General features: G+C 36.6%; 1 protein-coding gene across 6 annotated transcripts in view; it reads right to left on the bottom strand.

Annotated features, from left to right (window-relative positions):
- The window catches only part of CNTLN (centlein), a 321,096-nt gene that overhangs the window by 27,636 nt on the left and 267,744 nt on the right, over positions 1–25,716 (bottom strand). For 5 of the 6 annotated variants that reach the window (XM_070248231.1, XM_070248227.1, XM_070248228.1 and 2 more), the window contains 2 exons: positions 24,812–24,949; positions 24,044–24,229 (listed from right to left, as the gene is read on the bottom strand). In XM_070248231.1, coding sequence (XP_070104332.1) covers positions 24,044–24,229; positions 24,812–24,949 — 324 coding nt within the window. Of the gene's footprint in view, positions 1–17,619; positions 17,751–24,043; positions 24,230–24,811; positions 24,950–25,716 lie in introns of all 6 variants that reach the window. The other variant, XR_011431201.1, reaches the window with a different exon arrangement.

The raw sequence follows: 25,716 nt of genomic DNA, 5'->3' as shown, positions 1-25,716 counted from the left end.
CTCATGTCCACAAAAATTATTGAGAAGACAATAATGTCTATTTTAATCAGTAACAAAATGATCAACAATTGAAAACAACTTGGAAGGTATCTTTCTCTTGCCATGTTCTGCAGTAGTTTTAATGAGATTGAATTTATCTGCTCTCTACTGACGTGGGAGCACTTGTTTGAATTTGGCCTAGTATTTATCGCAGGGGATGGAAACTTTTTGACAATTTCTTTTAATTTTCTATTTGTTCTGGAGGGAGTTTTGGTACATTATATTTTCCTAGAAAATTATCCATTTCTTCCAGGCTTTCAAATTTATTTGCAGAGAGTTGAGCTAAGCTGTCTGTCATACTTTTTTTTTTCTGTATCTATGGTTATTGTCACTTTTCACTGTTATTTTGTATAGTTATGGTTTCTCTTTTTCTTAATTAGGTAAGCTAAAGGTTCATCTATTCTATTGATTTTTCCCCAAAAAACAACTCTGTGTTTTCATTTATTAATTTTACATTTTTAATGTGTTAAATTCTATTTCAAGCTTTAGATTCTAGTTATTTAATTCTTGAACTGAATGTTTATCACTTCTTGTTTATTAATATAAACATAGAAGGCTATATATATATTTTTTTGAGCACTGATTTAGCTATATCTATGAGTTCTGATAATTCTAGAACATTATTCTTTTAGGGATATTCTGCAATTTGTTCACATTCTCTTCTTTACCCAAGAACTTAAAAAAAAAAATTTAAGTGGTAGTGACCTCCATTTTCTGGTTTTACAATTAATTGTAGTTTTATTGCATTATTCTCAAAGAAGGTTATATACATCATTTCTACTTTTCAGAATTAATTGAGGTTTTCTTTGTAGTGCATCTTGGGTTGGATGACCTGGAAACAGATCTGAGATGGAGATTTGTGTACAGGAGCTTTATGGGGAAGTACACTTAGAAACAACTCCTATAGGAAACTGAGGGAGGCAGGACTGGGCAGAGGGAAATGCTGAACGGCACTGCAGTTCCAACGGAGGCTTCGTGCCATCTTGCAGGGAGCTCTGGGCCTGAGATGCCTTTCGGAGTTTCTCATCTCTGCTTTTTCCCCCCCAATACATGACATGAACTTTTTACTTGGCTGTTCTTTATTGTTTTGAGTCCAGAAACTTTACTAGAACATATCCAGGGTATGAAATATTAAATCAATTTCCCCTGGTTCATGTTATGTTCTTAGAAGTCATTTGTTGGATTATAGCTTCAATATTGTTCTGTTCCATTATTTTAGTTTTCTTCTTTGAAGACTTCAGTTATGCATACATTGAATCTCTGTCACTTGCTTCATAAATCCTTTTTTCCTCAATATGTCATTTTTTTTTTAAGATTGGCACCTGAGCTAACATCTGTTGCCACTTTTTTTTCTTCTTCTTCCCAAAGCTCCCCAGTACATAGCTGTATATTTTAGTTGCAGGTCCTTCTCGTTCTGCTGTGTGGGATGCCACTTCAGCATGGCTTGATGAGTGGTGCTAGGTCTGCGCCCAGGATCCAAACCAGAGAGACCCTGGGCCGCCAGAGTGGAACATGCAAACTTAAAACCACTTGGCCATTGCGCCAGCCCCCTCAATATGTTTTTTTTAAATTGAGGCATAATTAGAATGAACTAACTAACACATTTTAAGTGTTAGTTTAATGAGCTTTGATGGTGTATGTATCCATGTAGCCACCACCCTGCTCAAGATATAAAACATCTTCGTACTCCAGAAATTGGCCTGATGCCTCTTTCTAAGCAATTCCTCCCACACTTAGACAGCACTGTTCTGATTTTATCATCTTAGCTTAATTTTGCCTGTTCTAGAATGTCACATAAATGGAATAATACACTACATACTCTTTCATGTCTGACTCTTTTGCTCAACATGATTTAAATTAAATATCCATCCCCATTTGTTTTGTGTATCTACAATTTGTTATTTTTCCTTTAGTTTACATTAAATGCAATAAGTTCAACATATTTATACACACATTCATATGAAACTAGTAATATATATATATTTTTTTGAGATAATTTTATTTATTTCTACTTCTTTGCTTTGTGCGCCAACTTGCTTTCATCTATTCCTATGTCTCACCATATTTTCCCTAAATTCTTACACCTATTTCCTCCTTAAACACATGCTTTTTAGAGGAAATTATTTCATTAATATTTTTAATTCATACTACAATATTTTCATCTGTTCTGTAGTAATTTATCTGTGGTGAGATTTCTTTTCTTGCCATTTACTTTTCCTGTTTCTTTCCTCCATTGTTACTCTGGTACATTTGTATAGATATTGTGTTGGTTCATATTTCAGGACTTCCAAGTCTTATTTAAGAAATACATTTCATAAGACTGTAGCTACCATAGATAGTGATTCCTCTGATGGATCTGGGCAAAGTAAATTGAAAACCTCTGGAAAGTATCCATCATTCTAGTCGCCATTAAGAACATTTATGGGGGCCAGCCCCGTGGCTGAGTGGTTAAGTTCGTGCGCTCTGCTGCAGCGGCCGAGGGTTCGGATCCTGGGCGCGAACATGGCACCACTTGTCAGGCCACGTTGAGGCGGCGTCCTACATCCCACAACTAGAAGGACCTGCAACTAAGATATACAACTGCGTACGGCGGGGGGGGGGAGGGGGGGGTTTGGGTAGATAAAGCAGAAAAAAAAAAAGAACATTTATGATTCATGGGAAGAAGTCAAAATATCAACAGTAACAGGAGTTTGGAAGAAGTTGATTCCAACCGTCATGGATGACTTGGAGGGGTTCAAGACTTCATTGGAGGAAGCAACTGCAGATGTGGTGGGAATAACAAGAGAACTAGAATTAGAAGTGGAGCCTGAAGATGTGACTCAATTGTTGCAATCTCATGATCACCTTAATGGATGGGGAGTTACTTCATACGGATGAGCAAAAAAAGTGGTTTCTTGAGATGGAATCTACTCCTGGTGAAGATGCTGTGAAGATTGTTGAAATGACAACAAAAGATGTAGAATTTACATGAACTTAGTTGATAAAGCAGCAGCAGGGTTTGAGAGGCTTGACTCCAATTTTGGAAGAAGATCTACTGTGGGTGAAATGCTATCAAACAGCATCCATCACATACCATGGAGAAATCGTTCATCAAAGGAAGAGTCAATCAATGCACCACATTTCATTGTTGTCTTAAGAAACTGCCACAGTCAACCCAACCTTCAGCAACCACCACCCTGATCAGTCAGAAGCCATCAACACAGAGTCAAGACCCTCTACCAGCAAAAAGATTATGACCCGCTGAAGGCTCAGGTGATGGTTAGCACTTTTTAGCAATAAAGTATTTTTTAATTAAGGTATATACATTGGTTGTTTTTAGATATAATGCTTCTGCACACTTAATAGACTACAGTATAGTGTAAATATAACTTTTATATGCACTTGGAAACCTAAATATTTGTGTGACTTGCTTTATTGTGATATTCACTTTATTGTGGTAGTCTGAAACCAAAGCCACAATATCTCCAAGATATGCCTGTATTAGAAACTTCCAGAACTTTCCCCTAAATCTTGCACCACAAACAACAGACAAAAATGTTTCATCCTCGACATTCTTTCCAACATTTGCTGGTTTACACGTCTTTTTTTGAATTTATTTCTACTTTTTGATGCTATTGTAAGTTGAAAGTTTTAATTTTATTGTCCAATTGTTTACTGCTAATATATTAAAAAATTCTGATTTTTATTCTTTGACCTTATAGTCTATGAAATGGCTAAACTCTCTTGTTATTACTAGTAATTATTCTATAAATCTTTAGGATTTTCTATGTAAAGAATCACGTCTCATCAGAGAAATGTAAATTAAAACCACAATGAGGTATCACCTCACACCCATTAGGATAGCTGCCATCAAAAAAATAGAAAATAACAAGCGTTGGTGAGGATGTGGAGAAATTGAAACCCTTTCACACTGTTGATAGGATTGTAAAATGGTGCAACTGCTATGAAAAACAGAATAGTTAAAAAGAGAACTACTATATGATCCAGCAATTCCACTTTGGGGTATGACCAAAAGAACTGAAAGCAGGGTCTCAAAGAGACATTTGCACACTCATATTCACAGCAGCATTATTCACAAAAGCCAAGTGGTGGAAGCAACCCAAAAGTCCACTGACAGGTAAATGGATAAATGAAACGTGATATAATATTACATACAATGGAAAATTACTCAGCTTTAAAAAGGAAGGAAATCACATTACCTGTTACAAAGTGGATGAAACTTGAGGACATTACGCTAAGTGAAATAAATCAGTCACAAAAAACCAAACACTGCATAATTCTACTTACATGAGGTATCTAAAGCAGTCACATTCATAGAAACAGAAAGTGAATAGTGGTAACCAGGGCTGGGGGGAGGGGAAAAAGGAGAGTTATTATGTAACAAGTATAGAGTTTCAGATTTGCAAGATGAAAAAGTTCTGGAAGTCTATTTCACAACAATGTGAATATACTTAACACTACTGAAGTGTACACTTAAAAATGGTTAAGATGGGGGCCGGCCCCTTGGCCCAGCGGTTAAGTTCGAGCGCTCTGCTTTGGCAGCCCAGGGTTTCGATGGTTCAGATCCCGGGCATGGACATGGTACTGCTCGTCAGGCCATGTTGAGGCAGCGTCCCACATGCCACAACTAGAAGGATCCACAACTAAAAGTATACAACTATGTACTCGGGGGCTTTGGGGAGTAAAAGGAAAAATAAAATCTTTTTTTGAAAAAAATGGTTAAGATGGCAAATTTTATGTTATATTTTTCACCAAAAAAAGAAAAACCTCATCTGCAAATAGAAACAGATTACTATTCCTGACCAATCTTTCTATCTTTTTGCACCCTTTTTCTTGACGTATCGCACTGGAATGTTGAGTAGAAGCAGTGAGGGAACAACTTTGCCTTGCTCCTAGTCTTAAGGAGAAAAAGTTTAAATATTTCACATGAGCTATGATGTTAGCTGTGGGTTTTTTTGTAGATGCCCTTTAACAGTTTAAGCAAGTTGTTTTCTACACTTAATTTTCTGGGTTTTGTGGATGTTACCATAATTGGGTGTTGCATTTTGTCAAATGATTTCAGGAGGACATTTTTTGAAATTCCCTTTTGTTCTATGAATAGGGTGTACTACATTGACTGATTTTTTAAAGATTTTATTTTTTCCTTTTTCTCCCCAAAGCCCCCCAGTACATAGTTGTATATTCTTCGTTGTGGGTCCTTCTAGTTGTGGTATGTGGGACGCTGCCTCAGTGTGGTTTGATGAGCAGTGCCATGTCCTTGCCCAGGATTCGAACCAACGAAACACTGGGCCGCCTGCAGCGGAGCGCACAGACTTAACCACTCAGCCACGGGGCCAGCCCCTGATTGATTTTTTAAATTGTTGAATCAATCTTTCATTCCTAGGATAATAGCAATTTATTCATGAAGTAAAATCCTTTTCATATAATGGTGGATTTGACTTATGATAATACAGTTGAGGATTTTTGCATCTATGTTCATGGTGAAATGTTGGCCTGTAATTCTGTTTTCATAATGCCTTTGTCAGGTTTTGGTTTCAGGGCTATGATGGCCACATAAAATGATTTGGGAAGTATTTTCTCTGCTTTTATTTTCTAGAAATGTTTCTGCAAGATGGTGTTATATTTTTCCTCAAATGTTTGATGGAATTGATGAGTGAAACCGTCTGGATCTGGAAAGAGCATGTGTGTTTTTGTGAGTGAAGATTTTAGATATTTTTTTTTTTTAAGATTTTATTTTTCCTTTTTCTCCCCAAAGCCCCCCAGTACATAGTTGTATATTTTTAGTTGTGGGTCCTTCTAGTTGTGGCATGTGGGATGCCACCCCAGCATGGCTTGACGACTGGTGCCATGTCTGCACTCAGGATCTGAACCGGCAAAAATCCTGGGCCGCCGAAGCAGAGCGCTCTAACTTAACCACTCGGCCACGGTGCTGGCCCCCGTTTTAGATTTTTTAAAAGTCCAATTTCTTTAGTTAATAAAGAGCTACTCAGATTTTCAGTTTCATCTTTTATCAGTTTTTGTGATGAAAAGAGGCAATTCTGGATGGTCCTGGTAACTCATTTTCTTTCTCCTCTTGCTAGTTTAGCAGGGAGATGACTCAACTACAGAGTCAGTCTGAGGAAAGAGCAAGGCCTTTAGCTGATGTCTGTACTCTTGGTAGGCAATGCTCAGCCTAGGATCCCCAGTATGCAGACACTGTGGAGACAGGGCTCTTCGTCTCTTTGGGAGTGCACTGTTGCACAGCACATCCAGCTTGCTGGTCTAGGCAGATCTCTCTCTGCTGGACACTTGACCATGCTGCATACCAAATATTTATACTCAGTCTAAGGTGTGGAAGTTCTTGGGCTGTAAGCATTCTACTACTTCTCTGCCTCTCAGCTTTCCCCAAATAAACTCTAGGTTATATCTGAAATGTGTGGTGCTAGTAGTGTATGACTGTGACTCCTTTACATGATAGGTAAGATGCACTTTTCAAAGAATTTGTCCATTTCACCTAAATTGTCAGATTTATTGGTACAAACTTGTTCATAACATTTCCTTATTATCTATGTTTGTAGGATATGTAGTGATGTCCTATCTTTCATTCTGCATATTGGCAATTTGTATTTTTCCTTTTGATCACTTTAGCTAGGCATATATCAGTTTAGTTGATCTTTTCAAAGAACCATCCTATGTGCATTTTAAATTATGAAAGAAACTGCCATATTACTCTTCAAAATGTTGTATCCATTTACATTCCTTTCAAAAGCATGTGAAAGTACTTTTTTCTCGTCAATTTTAGATTTCATACATCTTTTATAGTTTTTCAGTCTCATGTCAAATAGACATGAGATTATGTTTAATTTTTATTTTGCATTTCCTATATTCCTAGTGAGATTGAGCATCTTCACAATATATTTATGGGCTATTTGTATTTCTTCTTCAGTGAATTATTTTTATTACTTGCCCTTATTTCTATTGAGTCGTCTGGTTTTTGTTCATTGATTTGCTGGAATTCTTTACATATTTTATATATTATTTTATCTGTTATATATGTGCAAATATTCTCTCACACTGTTACTAGTCTTTTAACTTTATAGTATCTTTTCCCTATAGTCAAGTGTTTTTATATAATCATGGTTTTTAGTTATAGCCTTTACTGATTTTAGATGTTGTGTTTTGATTATGGAGGTTTTTGTCCCATCTCAAAATTATAAAAATTTTTGTAATGATTTAACCATTTTTTTGTCTATGTGAGAAAGACTGGCCCTCAGCTAACATTGTTGCCAAGCTTCCTGTTTTTGCTTGAGCAAGATTGTTGCTGAGCTAACATCTATGCCAGTCTTCCTCTACTTTGTATGTGGGACGTGACCACAGCATGGCTTGATGAGCAGTTTGTAGGTCCGTGCCTGAGATCTGAACCCATGAACCCTAGGCTGCCGAAGTGGAGCATGCGAACCCAACTACTATGCCACTGGCTGGCCCCTAACCATTTTCTTTTTTATTCTTGCACTTTATATCAATGTGTAATATAGATTTTTGGGTTGTGGGTGTTTTATAGCTAACCATATTATTCTTTTCTAAATTGACAGCAATTTCTCCAATCATTATTCACTATCTTACCCTTATACTGATTTGAAGTGCAAAATCCAAACTTTACACTCTAAACTCTTATATACATGAGTCTGTTTTTGGAACTCTCTATTCTGTTCCAATGCTCTATACATCTATTTCTACATTAATCATGCTGCTTTATTTACTACAGCTTTATAGCATGTTTTCATGTGTGTCAGGGAGAATCTTCCTCTCTCTCTGTCCATTCTTCTCCTTCTTCTTCAGCCTTCTTCATTCCTTCTCTTTCAGTTATTTTCCAGAATCAGTTTGTGAGTATCTTGGGTCTGCATTAACATTTATATTAACTTTGGAACAAATTCTTACATTTACAATACCAATTCTGCCATTCAGAAAAACAGTACATTTATTTAGTTCTGTTTTATGTCCTTCAGTGTTTTATAGTATGTTTTACAGGTTTCTTGCATTTCTTGAAAGGTTTATTCTTGGGTATTCAAGTTATTTTTTATTATGGTAAACAGAAATTTTGAAATATTATTTTTAAACATGCTATTACTTGTAAAGGCTACTTTATTTTGTATATTGACCTTGTTTTGAACTCGTTGCTGAATTATCTGGTAGGTTCTAATAGTTTATGATATGATTCTCATGGATTTTCTAAGTCCACAAACATGTCATTGATAATCACAGTTCGGTTGTATACCTTCCATAACTATATGTTTTTCTTGTTTATTTGCATTTCCTAGAGCCTATAGAACAAGTCTTAATAGTAGCAATGAAAGAGGCATCTATGCCTTATTCCTAAGTTTAATAAAAATTCTTCTACTCTTGCACATAAAATAATGATGTTTAATGTAGGTTTCTGGAAACTATCCTGTATCTCATATATCAGATAAGACACAGGTTTGTGTGCTGTTACGATGGACACAAATGAAAGCAGCCAAATAAGCTGGAAGTTTATTTCACTTTTATGTAAAAGTCCACGCAGAAGCATTCTAAGGTTATACAACAGCTCCCTAATGTTGGGAACCCAGACTTCCTTCTATGTGTTTGGTCTGCCATTCCAACGATGTTGCTTTTTTTCTTAATAGTCTGAGATGGCTCACCACCTTATCTGAATTCCCGACAGTAATAAAATGAGGAAGGGGAAGAAGAAGACATATGCCTTTCCTTTAAAGCCACCACACAAATAGGATATATCACTTTCACTCACATCCCACAGGCTAGAAGTTAGTAACCTCATCACATCTTGCTTCAATAAATAAATAAGTTACATAATAAATAAGGGGGCCGGCCAAATGGCTGAGTGGTTGAGTTCGCGTCCTCTGCTTGGGCGGCCTGGGGTTTCCCTGGTCTGGATTCTGGGGAGCGGACATGGCACCGCTCATTGGGCCATTCTGAGACAGCGTCCCACATGGTACAGCTAGAGGGACTTACAAGTAGAATATACAGCTGTGTTCTAGGGGGCTTCGGGGAGAAAAAGAAGAAAAAGAAGAAAATTGGCAACAGATGTTAGCTCAGGTGCTAATCTTAAAAATAGTAATAACAATAAAAAATAAGTAAAAAGGCTAAGAAATGTGGGAAAATTGCTGGGAAACCAAGTGCCCAGTTAAAAACTAAATTAGTATAGACAGAGGTAAAAATGGATATTGGGACAACTATCTGTCTCTGCAACATCATTAATTTAAAACTTTATTTTGTTTTCTTTTTCTAGCATCTTGAGTTGAAAGTTAAATTTTGGCTGAATTCCAAAGGTTTTGATACCTTGCTATAGTTCATTTTGAAACAGTTCATAAACTTACTTTTTATTTCCTCCTCAACCTTAAATCATATAGATGAGTTTGGAACTTCTAAGTGGATAGATACATTTTGGCCACTTAGTTTGTTAAATCATAGTCATATTACACCATACTGAGGGTACATTGCCTAAATGATTTTTGGCTTTTTTGAACTTGTTGAACTTTGTGGCCAAAGATGTTCAATAAATTTTGTGAATGTTCTGCATGGGTTTGAAAAGAAAGTAGCCTTACTCACATTTTCTCTACCTGAATTGTTGATTTCTGAGTATAATATATATTAAATATACCACAGAACAGTAAATACACTGCAGATTTATTGAATTCCTTTTGTATTTTCAGCCAATTTTGCTTAACATGTTGTCAGGTACATAAAGATTCATGACTTTTACACTTTCTTTGCAAACTATCCATTTTTAACAAGAAGAAATTGCCCTTTTTGTCCTTCCTAATGATTTTTGTCTTTAATTTTGTCTCAAAACAATATTGCTGTATCTTCTTTTGGGTAGCATTTATCTGGTATATATTCAGTGTGTCTGGTAAACCGGCTCTTTTGGTGTGGGGGAGCCATGATTTGTAATGTTTGTCTATTTATGGGGTGTAAATACATCCACCATGATTTACGTCCAACATGAATGTGGAAGTGAGAAGAGAGATGTAAAATCAGCTCTTATAAGCTGGTATGAGCTAGCTCCAGGATACCATATTTGTTATTCTTTCATTTTTTAAGCTTTTGGATCACTATGTTTTAGGTGCATCTTTTTTTCAATCTCATAGTCTCTCTCTCTTTTTTTTTTTTAAAAAAACATATATTTCAATTTCATTATATATGTTGCTATTAACGGTATGTTTGGACCATCCTATCTTTTTTATTTTACCATGTTTCTTATCTACTATTCCCTCCTTTCTTCCATCTTTCTTTCCTTTCTTCCTTCTTCCTGGCTTGTATTGAATTGATGGAGCTTTCTTTATTCTTTTTCATTTCTTCTAATTTTTTCGAAATTAAATACTCTGTTTATAATCCTGTGGTCACCTTTAAACCCTTTCAACATATATTTAATATTACATTTCTCATATCTAGAGTTTCTTATCCTCAGATGTTCCACCAAAACAAAGAAGAAACTTAACTCTTCCAACCAACCTACTCCTCCCACTTCCAGTACTATAATCATTAAAGTCAATAATTATTTAGATTTAACTGTAGGTTTTATTAGCTTCCTTGTTTTCTATTTCATATGTTCTAAAGATTGACAGGGTCCTATTCAGGCAACAGACCTGAAGAGGTGAAAAGATAAGCTATTTGAATACATGGAGGAAGAGGGCAAAGACCTTGATAGAGAAGATGGCTTGCAGTATTCAAGAAACAGCAATGAAGTCAGTATGGCTACCGAGAAACAGAAGAAAGTGAAGTCACAGAAATAACGACAAGACTGATCATGAAAGCCTTGCAGGGCAGTGAAGACTTTTCATTTCATTATGTAATGAGGAGTCATGAGGCAGTTTTGAGCCAGGATGTGACAGGGTATGTTTTCTGTTTTAAAAGAATCATTCTGACCAATGGACGGAGAAAAGACTGCCTGGAGCAAGAGCTGAAGGGGGAGACTAGCTAGGAGAGTAATGCAGAGGTACAAGCAAGAGAGGATGATAACCTGGACCAGGACAGCAGCAGTGGTCAGAGGCAGTGCAATTCTGGATCTATTTTCAAATAACAGCAGACAGGGTTCGATGAAGAATTAGAAATGCAATGTGAGAAAAAGAGAAGAGACAGGGGTGACTCCAGGTTTGGGGCTGGTGACAGTCTGGCTAACTGGTGAAAAAACAAATCCTGAGACAGAGAACACTGTAAGGGGAGTAAGGCTGGGAGGAGTACAGGTTCCACTGGGTTGTAGGCTTGGTAATGAGAAAAAGAAATTTTCTTCAGGCTGCTTCTGTTTTCTCAATGAGATAAGAGCTGGAGTGAGGAGCTAAGGAGGGGGTAGCTGCTGCAGGTTTGAGAAGATAGGAGAAAGACTGCTTAAGAAACTCAGAGGCTGAATGCAGTGGGAAAATACAATAGGTTTATCACATAGTGATGAGGTTCCACCTGAAGTTCTTGGTTACTGAGTTAAATTAAGACCAATGAGAATGGTTGTGATCTTATTTAGATACATTCAGCTGCTTGGGTCCAGGTGCAAAGTGGGTAGAGATTCAAAATAAACTAGGTTTGGATTTTTTTCATGTGACTATGACAGAGGGACAGATGAGGAGACTGAGGATATATGTAAAAAAGTGACCACGATAGAACATGGAATCCTTGCTGCATGCGGGGAAGCAAGGGCATAACGAGAAGGAGGTTGTAGTAATTAGTGAAAAAGTGGTAAGGACAATGAATTTGAAGTTATAATCATGTCAAAGAATTCTTGGAGTGTGAGTACAAGAAGAAATAGTGGTAAGATAATAAGACGCTGGAAATGGATATTTTGAAGTCAATGCAGTTATCAGTAACGACAAGGAAAGAGTAATATTTCTTAATAGGGACCTTCTGGTATTTTGGAGATGACAATTTTTCCCTGTGTGGGACTAACCTTCACAGTGTAGGATGTTTAAGCATCCCTGGCTCCTGGGCATTGAATGTCAGTAGCATCTCCCAGTCAATATGACAACCCAAAGCCCTCATACATTTCTAAATGCTCCCTTAGGTGGGTGAAAATTCCTTAGGTAAGAAACATGGATCAGGGGTATGAACATGAGACTAATCGCTGGAATTAAAGATGCTCATGAACTGAGAGGCCTGGGTGTTGGACGACCTACATGGCTTTGAGGTTACCCAAAATCATAATAGAATTGTGTTGGAGACAAAAACTGTGAGCCAGGTGAAAAGCTGTATGACTAACTTTCTACAATGAGGTCCAATGGATTTTGATTGGTGATTGTATCTTCCAATGGGCTTCTGAGATCTATTTAAATAATTCTTAATCTCATGTATCCCAACAGAATTTCTAAACAGAGTTGAATAATATTGGGATTCCAGGATCCCCCCCTGCCACACACCATTAAAGTGTCATTAAAAAAGAGGTACCTAAATGAAGTAGAACCAACCAACATTAAGTAGCCTACATAATGAGCAGTGCTGTTACCAAACAATGCACCCTGTGTACTTTCAGTTAAAATGCCTTTAATAAAAGTTCTCATCACAAGAAAAAAAATTTTGTAACTATGTGTGGTGATGGATGTTAACTAGACTTACTATGGTGATCATTTCACAATATATACATATATTGAATCATTACGTTATATACCTGAAACTAATATAATGTTATGTCAATTATATCTCAATTTTAAAAAACATTAAAATTTTAAGTTACAGTATTTGGTAGGGGAAAATTTGGATAGATGTAGATGTTTACTCATTTAAAAGCAGTAATCCTGTATAAATATTCATAATATCAATATTGTTTCAATCCTTTTACTTCTGCCAACTACAGGCATCCTAATTCAAAATGCTTCCAATTGCCATTCTACAATAGGATATATGTAGTCTTTGTAATGTTGCCATTAGCTGGCTAAAAGCCACATAGGTGTATTTGGAAAAAAAATGCCTTTGTTATTAGAAAATGTTATGTTATTTGGTTGAAATATACTTCACGATGCTTGAATATTCCTCTCTGCTTCCAAATTATACCTTTCAGATATAGAGTTGAGTCTCCATTGCACTAAATTCAATGAACTTGAAATGTTTTACCTTCCATCCATATAGCCAAGTTAAGTTTTTATTTTTATATGATCACACTTGCCTTGTGTTCATATGCTGGGTCTCTGCTTTACTTCTCTCTCTCTCCTTTTTTTAATCAGCCTGCTTTCAGCTCTGGGTGCTACTTCCATCTGGCTTTTATCTTTACTTCCTTTCCATCCACTACAAAATTGCCTTCTCTTACCAGTTCAAAATCTGCTCAGTTTCTCTCTAACCAACTCTAAAACCCTCAAACTGTGCAAAACTCTCTAAATACTCCAACGTTAAAAATATTAGAAGCTTAAAAAACTTTCACTCTATTTGCATCAGTTTAATAATGGTCCTTGGCTATCACTTATTTTAAAAGTAAGTCAAAACAATGTATGGCACAAAATAAGCACTTACATGTTAACTGAATTTCTAAAAATTTATTCCAGCCTTCTTACAATTCTTGAAATATTATGGGTTAGGAATTGTCCCAGTATCTGAGTATATTTTCAAAATAAGAATACTTCCTTGGATGTACACTTAACTTAAAGCCATTATACTTTTCAATTATTATGATATAACTTATTATAACCAGCTAGCAACAGTATTAGTGAGAAAGACAGTGAGCTATTTCATTCTAGTCTAATTAGATCTAGTTTTCCAGTCTTTTATCAATGAGTCTTTGTCTGCATTAGCTAACTACAAATAATTTTGAGATTTACTGAGTCATTATGAATGGATTAGACTTTTTCCAGTAAGATTAGATTATTTTGACGATAATTAGCTGCTCAAATACTCTGGAGTCACCCCTACCATCACAGTTTCTTGGAAAAGTAATGTATTTTTTTAATAGCTTTTAAAACAGCTTTATTAAGATATAATTTACATACTTTGAAGTTCACTCACATAAGTAATAGATTTCTATTAAGAACTTTTCTCTAAAAACAGCTGTCATTTACCGTTCTTATACAATGACAGGATGGAAAGAGTTAATTCAAATTGGATTGTATTATAAAATGTTTAAAAATCATAATTAAGAAGCGATGTCACCAAAATGGCAGAACAGGAGACTCAGCCTCTATCCTCTTACAAAGATCAAAAATTAGACAGCTATCCATGAACAAAAATACCTCTGGTAGAGCTCAGGAATCCACTTAAGAAAGTTCAGCAACACAGTGGAGCAAAAGACCTGAGAATAACCGCACACAAAGGGAAAGAAGAACAGCCGCATTTTGCCTGCATCATCCCATCCCCCAGGCCAGCACTGCTCAGCACCAAGAGGGAGCTCTCCAGTTTGAAACAGTTCCCCTTGCTGGGAAAGGGAGAGTAGGGTGAGCAGTCAGCTCCCCAGACTCTCAGGCCATGTGAAAGACACATCTCAAGTTTCATTAGATCCAGAGACTGGCAAGGAAGAGCTGTATAGAAATGGCTTGCAACAAGGAAGAAGGGCTGGGGCTATCACTATCAGCCATACAGCGAGAGCAACTGTGGTTCATGGCTCCTGCTCTGTAGAGGAGCCTGACAGCTTTCACTGCTTAAGAAACCAGTGACCAGGATAGCTGCCGTGGATCCCCTGTAGATTTCATCACTGAACTTTCCGCCCTACAGCTTTTCACCTTTGCAGATGCCACCCATCTGAGTCCCTCCTTGCTCCCCACCCCCCCACTGGGCCCCCATTTGCAGTGGAAGCCAGACTGGCCTCTGCAGCTGCACAAGTGCAAGATGCCAGCCTAGACTTCTGCAGCTGAGCCCTACTGCTGTGCATGCACTTGGAGCTAACCCCTTCAGCTGTGCACCTGCACACCACAGGCCTGACTCCTGTCACCGACCTCCAATGACACACAAGTGCCTCTGCTGAGACCCTGTAGCCACAGGACTGCACGTTGACAGCCAAGGCCCTCACAGCTGCTTGTGGGCCCAGATCTGGCCGTGTCTCCTCTCATTGGCCTGCACCACTGGGCTCACTTGCAGCTAGCCCCTCCACTGTGCAGCTGCATGCCATTGGCCCAATTCCCATTACTGGCCTCCACTGCCATGTGAGACCCTACATTAAGCAAAAAAAATGCCTACATTAAGCAAAAAAGAAAGATCTCAAATAAACAATCTAACATTATAGCTCAAGTGTAAAAACCTTTATACCTCTAAATGTACACTTCAACTAGAAAAAGAAGAACAAACTAAGCCCAAAGTTAGTAGTAGGAAGGAAATAAAAAAGAACAGAGCAGAAATAAATGAAATAGAGATAAAAGAGATTATAGAAAAGATCAATGAAACTAAGAGCTGGGTTTTTGAAGAGATAAACAAAATAGATAAACCTTTATCCAGAGTTAAGAAGAAAAAAGGAGAAAGACTTCAAATTAATAAAATTAGAAATGGAATAGAAGACATTACAACTGATACTACAGAAACACAAAGACTCATAAGAGGCCACTATGAACAATTATATGCCAATGAATGGGATAACCTAGAAGAAATGGATAAATTCCTAGAACACACAACCTACTAAGACTGAATCATGAAGAAACAGAAAATCTAAACAGACCAATAATGAGTAAGGAGATTGAATCAGCAATCAAAAACTTCCCAACAAAGAAAAGCCCAGGACTTGACAGCTTCACTGGTGAATTCTACCAAACATTTAGAGAAAAATTAAAGTCAATCCTTCTCAAACTCTTCCAAAAAAAATTGGAGAGAACACTTCCAAACTCATTTTATGGGGCCAGCATCATCCTGATAGCAAAGCCAGATAAGGATACTACAAGAAAAGCAAATTACAGGTCAAAAATCTCTGATGAACATAGATGCAAAAATTCTGAACAAAATACTAGCAAACTGGATTCAACAATACATTAAAAGGATTATACACCATGATAAAGTGGTATTTATCCCTGGGATGCAAGGCTTGATCAACATATGTAAATCAATAAATGTGACATAGCACATTAACAGAATGCAGGATAAAAATAATATGATCATCTCAACAGATGCAGAAAAAGCATTGGACAAAATTCAACATTTTTTCATGATAACAACTCTCATCAAAGTGGGTCTAGAAGAAAGATACCTCAACATAAGTAAAGACCATATATGATAAGCCCACAGCTAACATCACACTCAGTGGTGAAGGATTAAAAGTTTTCTAAGATCAGAAACAAGACAAGGGTGCTCACTCTCACCACTCCTATTCAATACAGTACTGGAGGTCTTAGCTAGAGTGAATTAGGCAAGAAAAAGAAATAAAAGGCATCCCAATCAGAAAGAAAGACATAAAATTGTCTCTGTTTACTCATGACTTGATCTTATATAGAGAAAATCCTAAAGATTCCACCAAAAAACTGTTAGAATTAATCAATGAATTCAGTAAAGTTGCAGGATACAAAATCAACAAACAAAAGTTAGTTGTGTTTCTACACGCTAACAACAAAACATCTGAAAAAGAAATAAAACAATTGTATTTCCAATAGCACCCCAAACAATAAAATCTTACGAATAAACTTAACCATGAAAGTGAAAGAGCTAAACACTGAAAACTATAAGACATTGATGAAAGAAATTCAAAAGACACAAATAAATGGAAAGATCCTGTGCTCACTGATCAGAAGAATTAATATTGTTAAAATATCCATACTACTTAAAGATGTCTAGAGATTCAATGCAATCCCTATCAAAATGCCAATGGCATTTTTCACAGAAATAGAAAAAACAATCCTAAAATTTGTTTGGAACCACAAAAGACCCTGAAGAGCCAAAGCAATCTCGAGAAAGAACAAAGCTGGTGGCATTGCACTTCCTGACTTCAAACTACAAACAACTCATACAACTCAACAGCAAAAACCCACATAATCCAATTTAAAAATAAGCAAAGGACCTGAATAGGTATTTTCTAAAGAACACATACAAATGGCCAAGAAGTACATGAAAAGGTGCTCAACCTCATTAATCATGAGAGAAATGCAAATCAAAACCACAATAAAATATCACCTCACATCTGTTAGAATGGCTATTACCAAAAAGACAAGAGATAAAAAACGCTAGCAAGGAGGTGGATAAAAGGGAATGCTTGTGCATTTTTGGTGGGAATGTAAACTAGTATAGCCACTATGAAAAACAGTATAGAGGTTCTTCAAAAAATTAAAAATAGAACTACCATATTATCCAGCAATTCCACTTCTGGGTCTATATTCAGAAGAAATGAAATCAGGATCTCAAAGAGATCTACACCACCATGCTCAGTGCAGCATTATTTACAATAGCTAAGACATGGAAACAACCTAAGTGTCCACCGATGGATGAATGGATAAAGAAAATGTGATCTATATATACAAAGGAATATTATTCAGCCAGAAAAAAGAAGGAACTCTTGTCATTTGCAATAACACAGATGGACCTTGAGGGCATTTTGCTAAGTGAAATAAGTCAGATAGAAAAAGACAAGTACTTTATGATCTCACTTATATGTGGAATCTAAAAAAGCCAAACTCATAGAAGCAGAGAGTAAAGGTGGGGGAAGTGAGATGTTGGTTAAAGGGTACAAACCTCCGGTGATAAGAAGAATCCAGGCACCGGCCCGGTGGCGCAGCGGTTAAGTACGCACATCCCGCTCTGGCGGCCTGGGGTTCGCCGGTTCGGATCCCGGGCGCAGACATGGCACCACTTGGCACGCCATGCTGTGGTAGGCGTCCCACATATAAAGTAAAGGAAGATGGGCATGATGTTAGCTCAGGGCCAGTCTTCCTCAACAAAAAGAGGAGGATTGGCAGCAGTTAGCTCAGGGCTAATCTTCCTCAAAAAAAAAAAAAAGAATCCAGGGATCTAGTGTATAGCATAGTGACTACAGTTAACCATACTGTATCATGTACTTGAAAGTTGCTATGAGATAGATTTTAAATATTTTAAAAATGAGATAGATTTTAACAACAACAAAATGGTAATTATGTGAGGTGAAGGATGCGTTAACTAACCTTATTGTGGTAAACATTTCATAATATATACACGTATCAAATCGTCACATTGTACACCTTAAGCTTATACATGGTTATATGTCAATTATATCTCAATAAAGTTGGGGAAAAAAAAGAACAGGAAAAAATCAGAATTAAGAGAGTAGATCAGTGTCAAAGTATTAACAATTGTACATATAAAAATAAAATTATGGGGGCCGCCTAGTGGTGTAGTGGCTAAGTTCACACGTTCTGCTTTGGCAGCCCAGGGTTCACAAGTTCAGATCCTTGGTGGGGACCTACACACCACTCATAAAGCCATGCTGTGCAGGTGTCCCACATACAAAATAGAGGAAGACTGGCACAGATTTTAGCTCAATGACAATCTTCCTCAAGCAAAAAGAGGAAGATTGGCAACAGGCGTTAGCTCAGGGCCAATCTTCCTCACCAAAAAAAATTAAATTAAAATTAAAATTAAAAAATAAAATAAAATTAAAATTAAAATTAAAAAATAAAGTAAAATAAAATTATGGGGCCAGCCAGGTGGCGTAGTGGTTAAGATCGTGTGCTCTGCTTCGAAGGTCTGGGGTGTGCAGATTTGGATCCCGAGTGTGGACCTACACACTGCTCATCAAGCCATGCTGTGGCGGCATACCACATACAAAGTAGAGGAAAACTGGCACAGATGTTAGCTCAGTGACAATCTTCCTCAAGCAAAAAGAGGAATATTAGCAACAGGTGTTAGCTCAGGGCCAATTTTCTTCACTAAAAAAATTAGTAAATAAAATTATACTGCTCCAAAATGTTCTCACTACAGAAGCCAGAAATTTATATGCCCAAAACATCTTACTAAATCTTGCCAAAGCAAGTACACATTGATAATTAAATGATTTAAGCTTCCAGCTAAATGTTCTTCTTTGGCTGGTTATTTATTTCATAGCCAACAAAAACCATTTAGAAGATGGAATTTGGCATATGACTCTCACAAACAAGAACATTAACAAGCCTAAATCAGGGTTCAGTCAAACTGAGCAAATACTTCTAGAAATTTCCCTCGTGTGTTTTCTTCAGTTATTAGGAGAATTCAAAGCCTCAGCTCTGCCACATATATCCAGCCCAGATGCTCAAAGCACTTGATTTTACCCCAGGGCAAAATTCCATATTCAAGACTAGATCTAGAACAGATGGCCACTCCACCTCTTCTATAATCTTGTTGTGCCCTATGAATAAATGAAAAGACTAAAGGGAACACAGATTCCACAATAGGGCCAGAACAAACATTATTACTATTAATACTACTAATAATATTTATTAAGTACTTTTGTGTACATGGTACCCTAATAAGCTCTGCACAGAGTCCTGGTGATCATAATGTTCCATATAGGAACTATGCACATTCTTTAATGGTGCCCATTAGAGAACGTGCGCAGCTCTTGCCTTCACAGAGTTTTCAATCTGAGCAGTGATTGTGTGTCCAGTACCATTCCTGGAGCAGATATAAAATCAATTCCTCAAGAATTTAATGAATCTGGGGCCGGCCTGGTGGCACAGCAGTTAAGTGCGCGTGTTCCGCTTCTTGGCGGCCCGGGGTTCACCAGCTGGGATCCCGGGTGTGGACAGGGCACTGCTTGGCAAGCCATGCTGTGGTAGGCAACCCACATATAAAGTAGAGGAAGATAGGCATGGATGTTAGCTCAGGGCCGGTCTTCCTCAGCAAAAAGAGGAGGATTGGCAGTAGTTAGCTCAGGGCTAATCTTACTCAAAAAAAATTAAAAAAGCTTTTAATGAATCCTATTATGTGCCAGTACTTTGGGGATAACGAATGACAATGTCCCTGCCTTCAAGCTGGCTATAATCTACTCGAAACAAAAAGAAAAATACAGGAGTCAAGGGTTATATGTTAATTTATGTGGTACACACAGTAAATATTCAAGAGATAAATGAGAGCCATACTATTACTACTAGCTGACGCTTAGCACTTCTAGTATATAGACCAATGTTTTGAGCTCTATCTAAGTTAACTTATTTAAATCCTTGCCTTGGGTATGTTCCATTATGACCACTCATTCTATAGATGGGAAAACTGAGGCACAGAGGGTTAAGTCACTTGCCTGAAATAACATAGCTAGTAACTGGTAGAGCGGGGCTTTTTCCTCTTAACCACAGAGCTGAAGAAAGGATTCAGGAAAGAGGAGGGCACTGAGCTAAATCTGAAGGATTTAGAGCAAGAGGGAAGGGCATGTTGAGTGAGAGAACTTGAACAAAGGCAGGACTGAACACAATATGAGTAAAAGTTGGAGAGTGGTGGGAAAGAAGATTAGATTCTAGGCAGGATAAACAGGGTCAAATTATGGAAGGTTTTAAATTTTTAAAAAGGTGGAAGTTTTGATCTAATGTGGTAGGACTTAAGATGTCACTGATGGTATGTTGCCTCAGATGGTGGCTCCTGAGCATTCCTACCTAGTCCTAAGGTCATATGTGCGAGGAAGGCAAGGATGATATAATCTCATTCCTCAGACTCAAATATCCAGTCTCTGCCAATGTTTCTGGTTTTGACATTAATCTGCTGGTGGCCCTTTATTAGAGAAATAGATTAAGCAGCAAGTGCTGCCAGTATCAACTACACGTTGACCCTAAAACACAGTTAAGAAAAACAAATGTCAAATTATCATTAAAAGTCATGAGTGGTAAGAGGTGCTATTAAACACCAAACAACATATATTTTGTTATTTAATTCAATTTATAAGAAAAATTTAAGGCAACGTTTTTAGAACTACACTACACATAGTAATCACCCAGTTAACATGTTAAATGCAGATTCTTGCGTCCTACCCCAACCAAGAGGTTGATTTAATAAGTTGATTTCGGGACAAAAATTATGCATTTTTATTTAAAAGCAATAGAATCAGTCGATTCTAACTCAGGCAATCTAAATATCAAACTGAAACAAAGTGGAAAAGTTCTGAAAGAATACTAAAAATAGTTTACCTGTATCTATTATCTTTCCCTATTATAGAATCTTTAATACATTACTCAAATTAAAAAAAGCCACAAAACCACAGCAATCCTGAATTTATCTATTAAAACACTTAATATATCATTGCTGGTAAAAAATATGAAAAGCCAATAAGTCACGTGTGAACAACTAGAGATTAGATACTCACTTTATCATTAAATATTGTTTATATCCTTGGACATAAATAAAAAGTTTGTTTTTTAAGAGATAATTTTGGCTAAATTATTTTATGTGAAGAAGCACACCCATTACACTATCATGGAGGTCATGAAACTTCATCAAGTCCAGAATAATCAGATATCTAGTCATAAAATTCATTTTTCTGTTTTAAAAACTTCCAGTTATCAATTCTTCTTTTTAAAAAGGACACATTCTGGGGCTGGCCCAATGGCATAGTGGTTAAGTTTGCACACTTTGCTTTGGCAGCCGGGGTTCTCAGGTTCAGATCCCGGGTGTGGACCTAGCACTGTTCATCAAGCCATGCTGTGTTAGCATCCCATATACAAAACAGAGTATGATGGGCACAGATGTTAGCTCAGGGCTAATCTTCCTCAGCAAAAAGAGGAGGATTGGCAATGGATGTTAGTTCAGGGCCAATCTTCTTCACACGCAAAATAAGCAAATAAATAAAATTTAAAAAAATAAAAAGGACACATTCAAAGAATATTTCAGGAAAAACAATAATTAGCATTTTGAATAAATCTTATAATCATATATTTCATATTTTACATCTTGGCTAAAAATTCAATAAACAAAACCCTAAGCTGAATATAAAACAAGAAAACAAAGATTTATGAAGCTAAAAGGCATAATAAAAATGGTTCTATACCATGAGTAAAATAATGACAATATTCAATGAGAACGCTTATCATAAGTTAAACAGTGGGACTATTCAAGAAGCATTTGGAAGAAATGACATTTTAAATCTGGAAAAGGTAAATTACATTTACTAAAATTAATACTCTGCAATCATTTAGGGTCCTCTGAGGCAAGAATTATTGGTTTGACTTTACACCAGGTGAAACCTTTGTTAAAAGAGATAAAATGTTTTATTTCATTCATTTTGTAGATATTTTTAAAATGAGAAGACTCCCAAGGTATCAATGATTTCCAAAGAAACAAGGTAAGGGATTTGTTCTAAATGGTGTACTACTAACACTGGCATAAAAGGTTGTAAACTCCTATTTTTAGGGGAATGAAGAATATCACATTATACATAAGATCCAGTTATTTTCCACCTTATATTCAATCTATAAGCCCAGGAACGTTATGTCTGATAAATAAGGTCAATACTTAAGGGGATAAGGAGATTCAAAAATATTCTACTATATGTCGAGCAGAGGACCTTCCTTACCGGGGGCTTAAGAGATGCCAAACTACTGACCGATCTAGAGGGAGGGGAGGGGAAGGTGGGGAGGGAGAGGAGAGGGGAGGGGAGGGGATGAGAGGAGAGGAGAGGAGACGAGACGAGACGAGACGAGACGAGACGAGACGAGACGAGAAGAGACGAGAAGAGAAGAGAACAAAAGAAAAGAACCTTATTTGAAAACACTAACATATTAATATATATAAAGTAATATACTTTTAAAAATATATATGTGTGGCAAGTGTAATCGAACAGTTCAAATAATAGTGGTGTTATTTGGGAAAAGAGACAGTAAGTGGTGATGTTATTTTACTCCATAGGAGGACATTTAACGTTTCATTTTATAAAGAGTCCACAAATTGAAAATATTTTATATATTTAAGTACATTTCTACTGCTAAGATATGCCAGTATTTACTAATGCATGCCATCTGAAGGAAAAGTTGCATGAGGAATCTCATCATAGATTCGTTAAAAAAAAAAGAACACTGTGATTTCAGGAGAAATGGGAGAAAGCAGAGTTATTCTACTACTGTAGTCAAAACTGTTTAAACTCTTATTTTTAAAGGCCAAAAGGACTATCATTAAAATTTCACATTCCTAATGGAAATTTACTTTGATTAGTTAGTGATCATTATCACATGCCAACTCTTTGCGAGGCACTAACGGTACATGTTACGGAGGCAGAGAGGAATAAAACACTGTCCTTGACTTTAAGGAACTCACAATCTATCTAGAAGCAGCAGATTCATCTGCTAATTATAACACAAGGTAGAATAAAAGGCACTAAACAGAGGTGTGAACAACTCACCGTGGGATTAAAAGGAGCAGAGCAGTCCCCAGATTCTCGGCTGTAGCGCCTGGTACCTCTGAAACCAGAGCTGTTCTTTTTAGATTTTTCTAGAAGGGTTAAGGGAGGAATACTGCCTGCCTGTATGGGGCAGAAGGACAGACCAGAGGTCTAAAAGCTGCTTACAAAGACTTGCAAACAAACCACGTGTTTTAGCCCTGTGTCCCCTTCCCCAACACACTCAATTTCGGTAGTGCCTTGCGCAGCCAATCCCTGAGCCTTTCTGGGGTTCTTCAGCTGTCAGGTAATTTCTAGACGGTACCCCCTTTGCAGGCACTTCTGTCTGTCTTCCTTTTGTTCTGCTAAGCCATTTACCATCCCTCTATCCGTTCCATGTCTTGAAGGGTTGTGGACTGGGGTTCAGATGTCTCCCAGCTTCAATAAACATGAGGCAAGTTTTCGGTTGTTTTTCTTGCTTTGATGATTTTCAAAAGGAGAGTAGAGTGGAAATGACTTAATTCTTTCATCTTAAAACCTGCCTTAATTATGTGATTACTACAATTTCGTAACTAAATTGACATTTAGAAAAGAATACTAACAGTAAAGTGAAAAATTTTAAACTCGGAAAAGAATACTAACAGTAAAGTGAAAAATTTTAAACTCGAGCTATAAAAACAAATCTTTCATAGACAAATTTTGAAGAACGTGGCGAGAAGGGTAGGAGAAGATGCTTTATGGTTTAAGGAAGCAGAAAGAAACTTCAAAGTATTCCCCAAATCATCTGAAGTAGGCTACTGCCTACCCTGCCTGAAGGAAAGTACAAGTTAGGAAAGCACAAACAATTCAAACCTTCACAAATACGGTGAACTCCTCCACTTTCTCAGTGGCTAACAGCAACTTCTTCTGTGCCCCTTCTAGGGCCTGCTCACTTTGCAATGCTAATCCTTGAAGATGTTTAGATGCTGCTGTTTCAATTTCTGCCATGGCAGATTCAGTCTCATTTACTTTTGATACTAGGATGTTAAGCTTGAGATCCTGCAAAAAACCCGTAATCACAGAATAAAAATTATTTCATAAACAGATTTGGAAGAGTTAGTAACACGTGACAGATAAAGAAAGGATTTCATTACTCTCTCTGTATGTATTTATTTTTATTTGGGTAAAATTGATGGTTGTTTCTGTTTATTTTTAATAAAATATCCTGAGCACATATTTTTATATATTTATCATCAAAATTAGTATATGCTTTTTAAAAATAATAAATCATTAAAGATATGGAAGCTATTTTAGACCAAAAGATCTCATATAGTAAATGGCAATGTTTAATTAGTTTATAAGTTTAGGTGGACCTAAAAGATTTATATCCACTTGTGCCAGTTCTTAACAATAGAATTCATTTATAAGAAATTATCAAGACACAAAATCTGTTTCTCTAATATAGCACTACCTTGAATGTTAAATTCTTAGTGTTTCATGTAGAGATATAAACGTTCGTTGCAGTTATCTGAAACATTTAAGTAACTCATAATAGTTTGGGAAAGGAAAAATTGGCAACTTTAAAAATGAAAAAGACATTGTTACATTCCATCTCTAAGCTAAAACGTCCTGAATACACACCTTTTTTTCTAATTCCTCTTTAGTTTTCTGATACATCTGTTCATACTGTGACTTCTCTCTCACAGCGACGCTGAGTCTCTGCTTTAGTGAATCAATAGATACCTTCTTGTTGGAGCACTCCTCAGTCAATGTCTGCACCTACAGTAAGGCATAAGGTAATTGTTACTGGTGAAGGCATTCTAGTGGTATTCTGTCCTTGTTCCAACAGAAACCAAATGAACGCATGGTTATTTTCTCATAAATGATATCAAATTTAAGTATAAGATTAGTAGAACTCACATTGTGAATGAGACCAATAATCCTTAATCAATAGCACACCAAAAATCGGAAAAAAAAAATGAATACTGATACATGTAGTCTTCCACCTAATAAGACAATATTAATTTTAACTACATTTCTTTTAATTATTAAGCTAAACTTCCTGAAGCAGAAGATGGTCGGTTTTGATTCTTAGACAAGCCAAGGTATGGATAACTTTCAGTTGTAGTCTCCAATATAATATGTACTTTTCAGGGTAAAATTAAATAAGTAATACAACATATTTATTATACATTTAAAAGAATAACAAAGGAAATAGTTTTTCTTTTTCTGTTTAATGCCACTAGAGATACATAATTACTTATACAAAGATTCTAAGACTATCAGAAATGATTATTGACATTAAAAAGTGAGCAAAATTTAAAGGATAACATTGAAAAAATCTATAGGAAGTAATTATAATTTATGTAGGTGTGTGGAGGAGAAAGAGAAAGAAAATCCATATGCGTTTGTCTTGCTCATGTAAAATTTTCTCTCTTAAATTCATTTGAGCTAAACGGATACTTAACGTTTTTATCTCCAACAAGGAAAGTAAAGGAGATGTTCTCCCTGGAGTGGATAACATTTAGTGAATGCCAAAGCACAAG

This window comes from Equus caballus, chromosome 23, assembly GCF_041296265.1.
Source record: "Equus caballus isolate H_3958 breed thoroughbred chromosome 23, TB-T2T, whole genome shotgun sequence".
In the NCBI taxonomy this organism is placed as follows: domain Eukaryota; kingdom Metazoa; phylum Chordata; class Mammalia; order Perissodactyla; family Equidae; genus Equus; species Equus caballus.
This window is presented reverse-complemented; position numbering and strand designations above follow the sequence as displayed.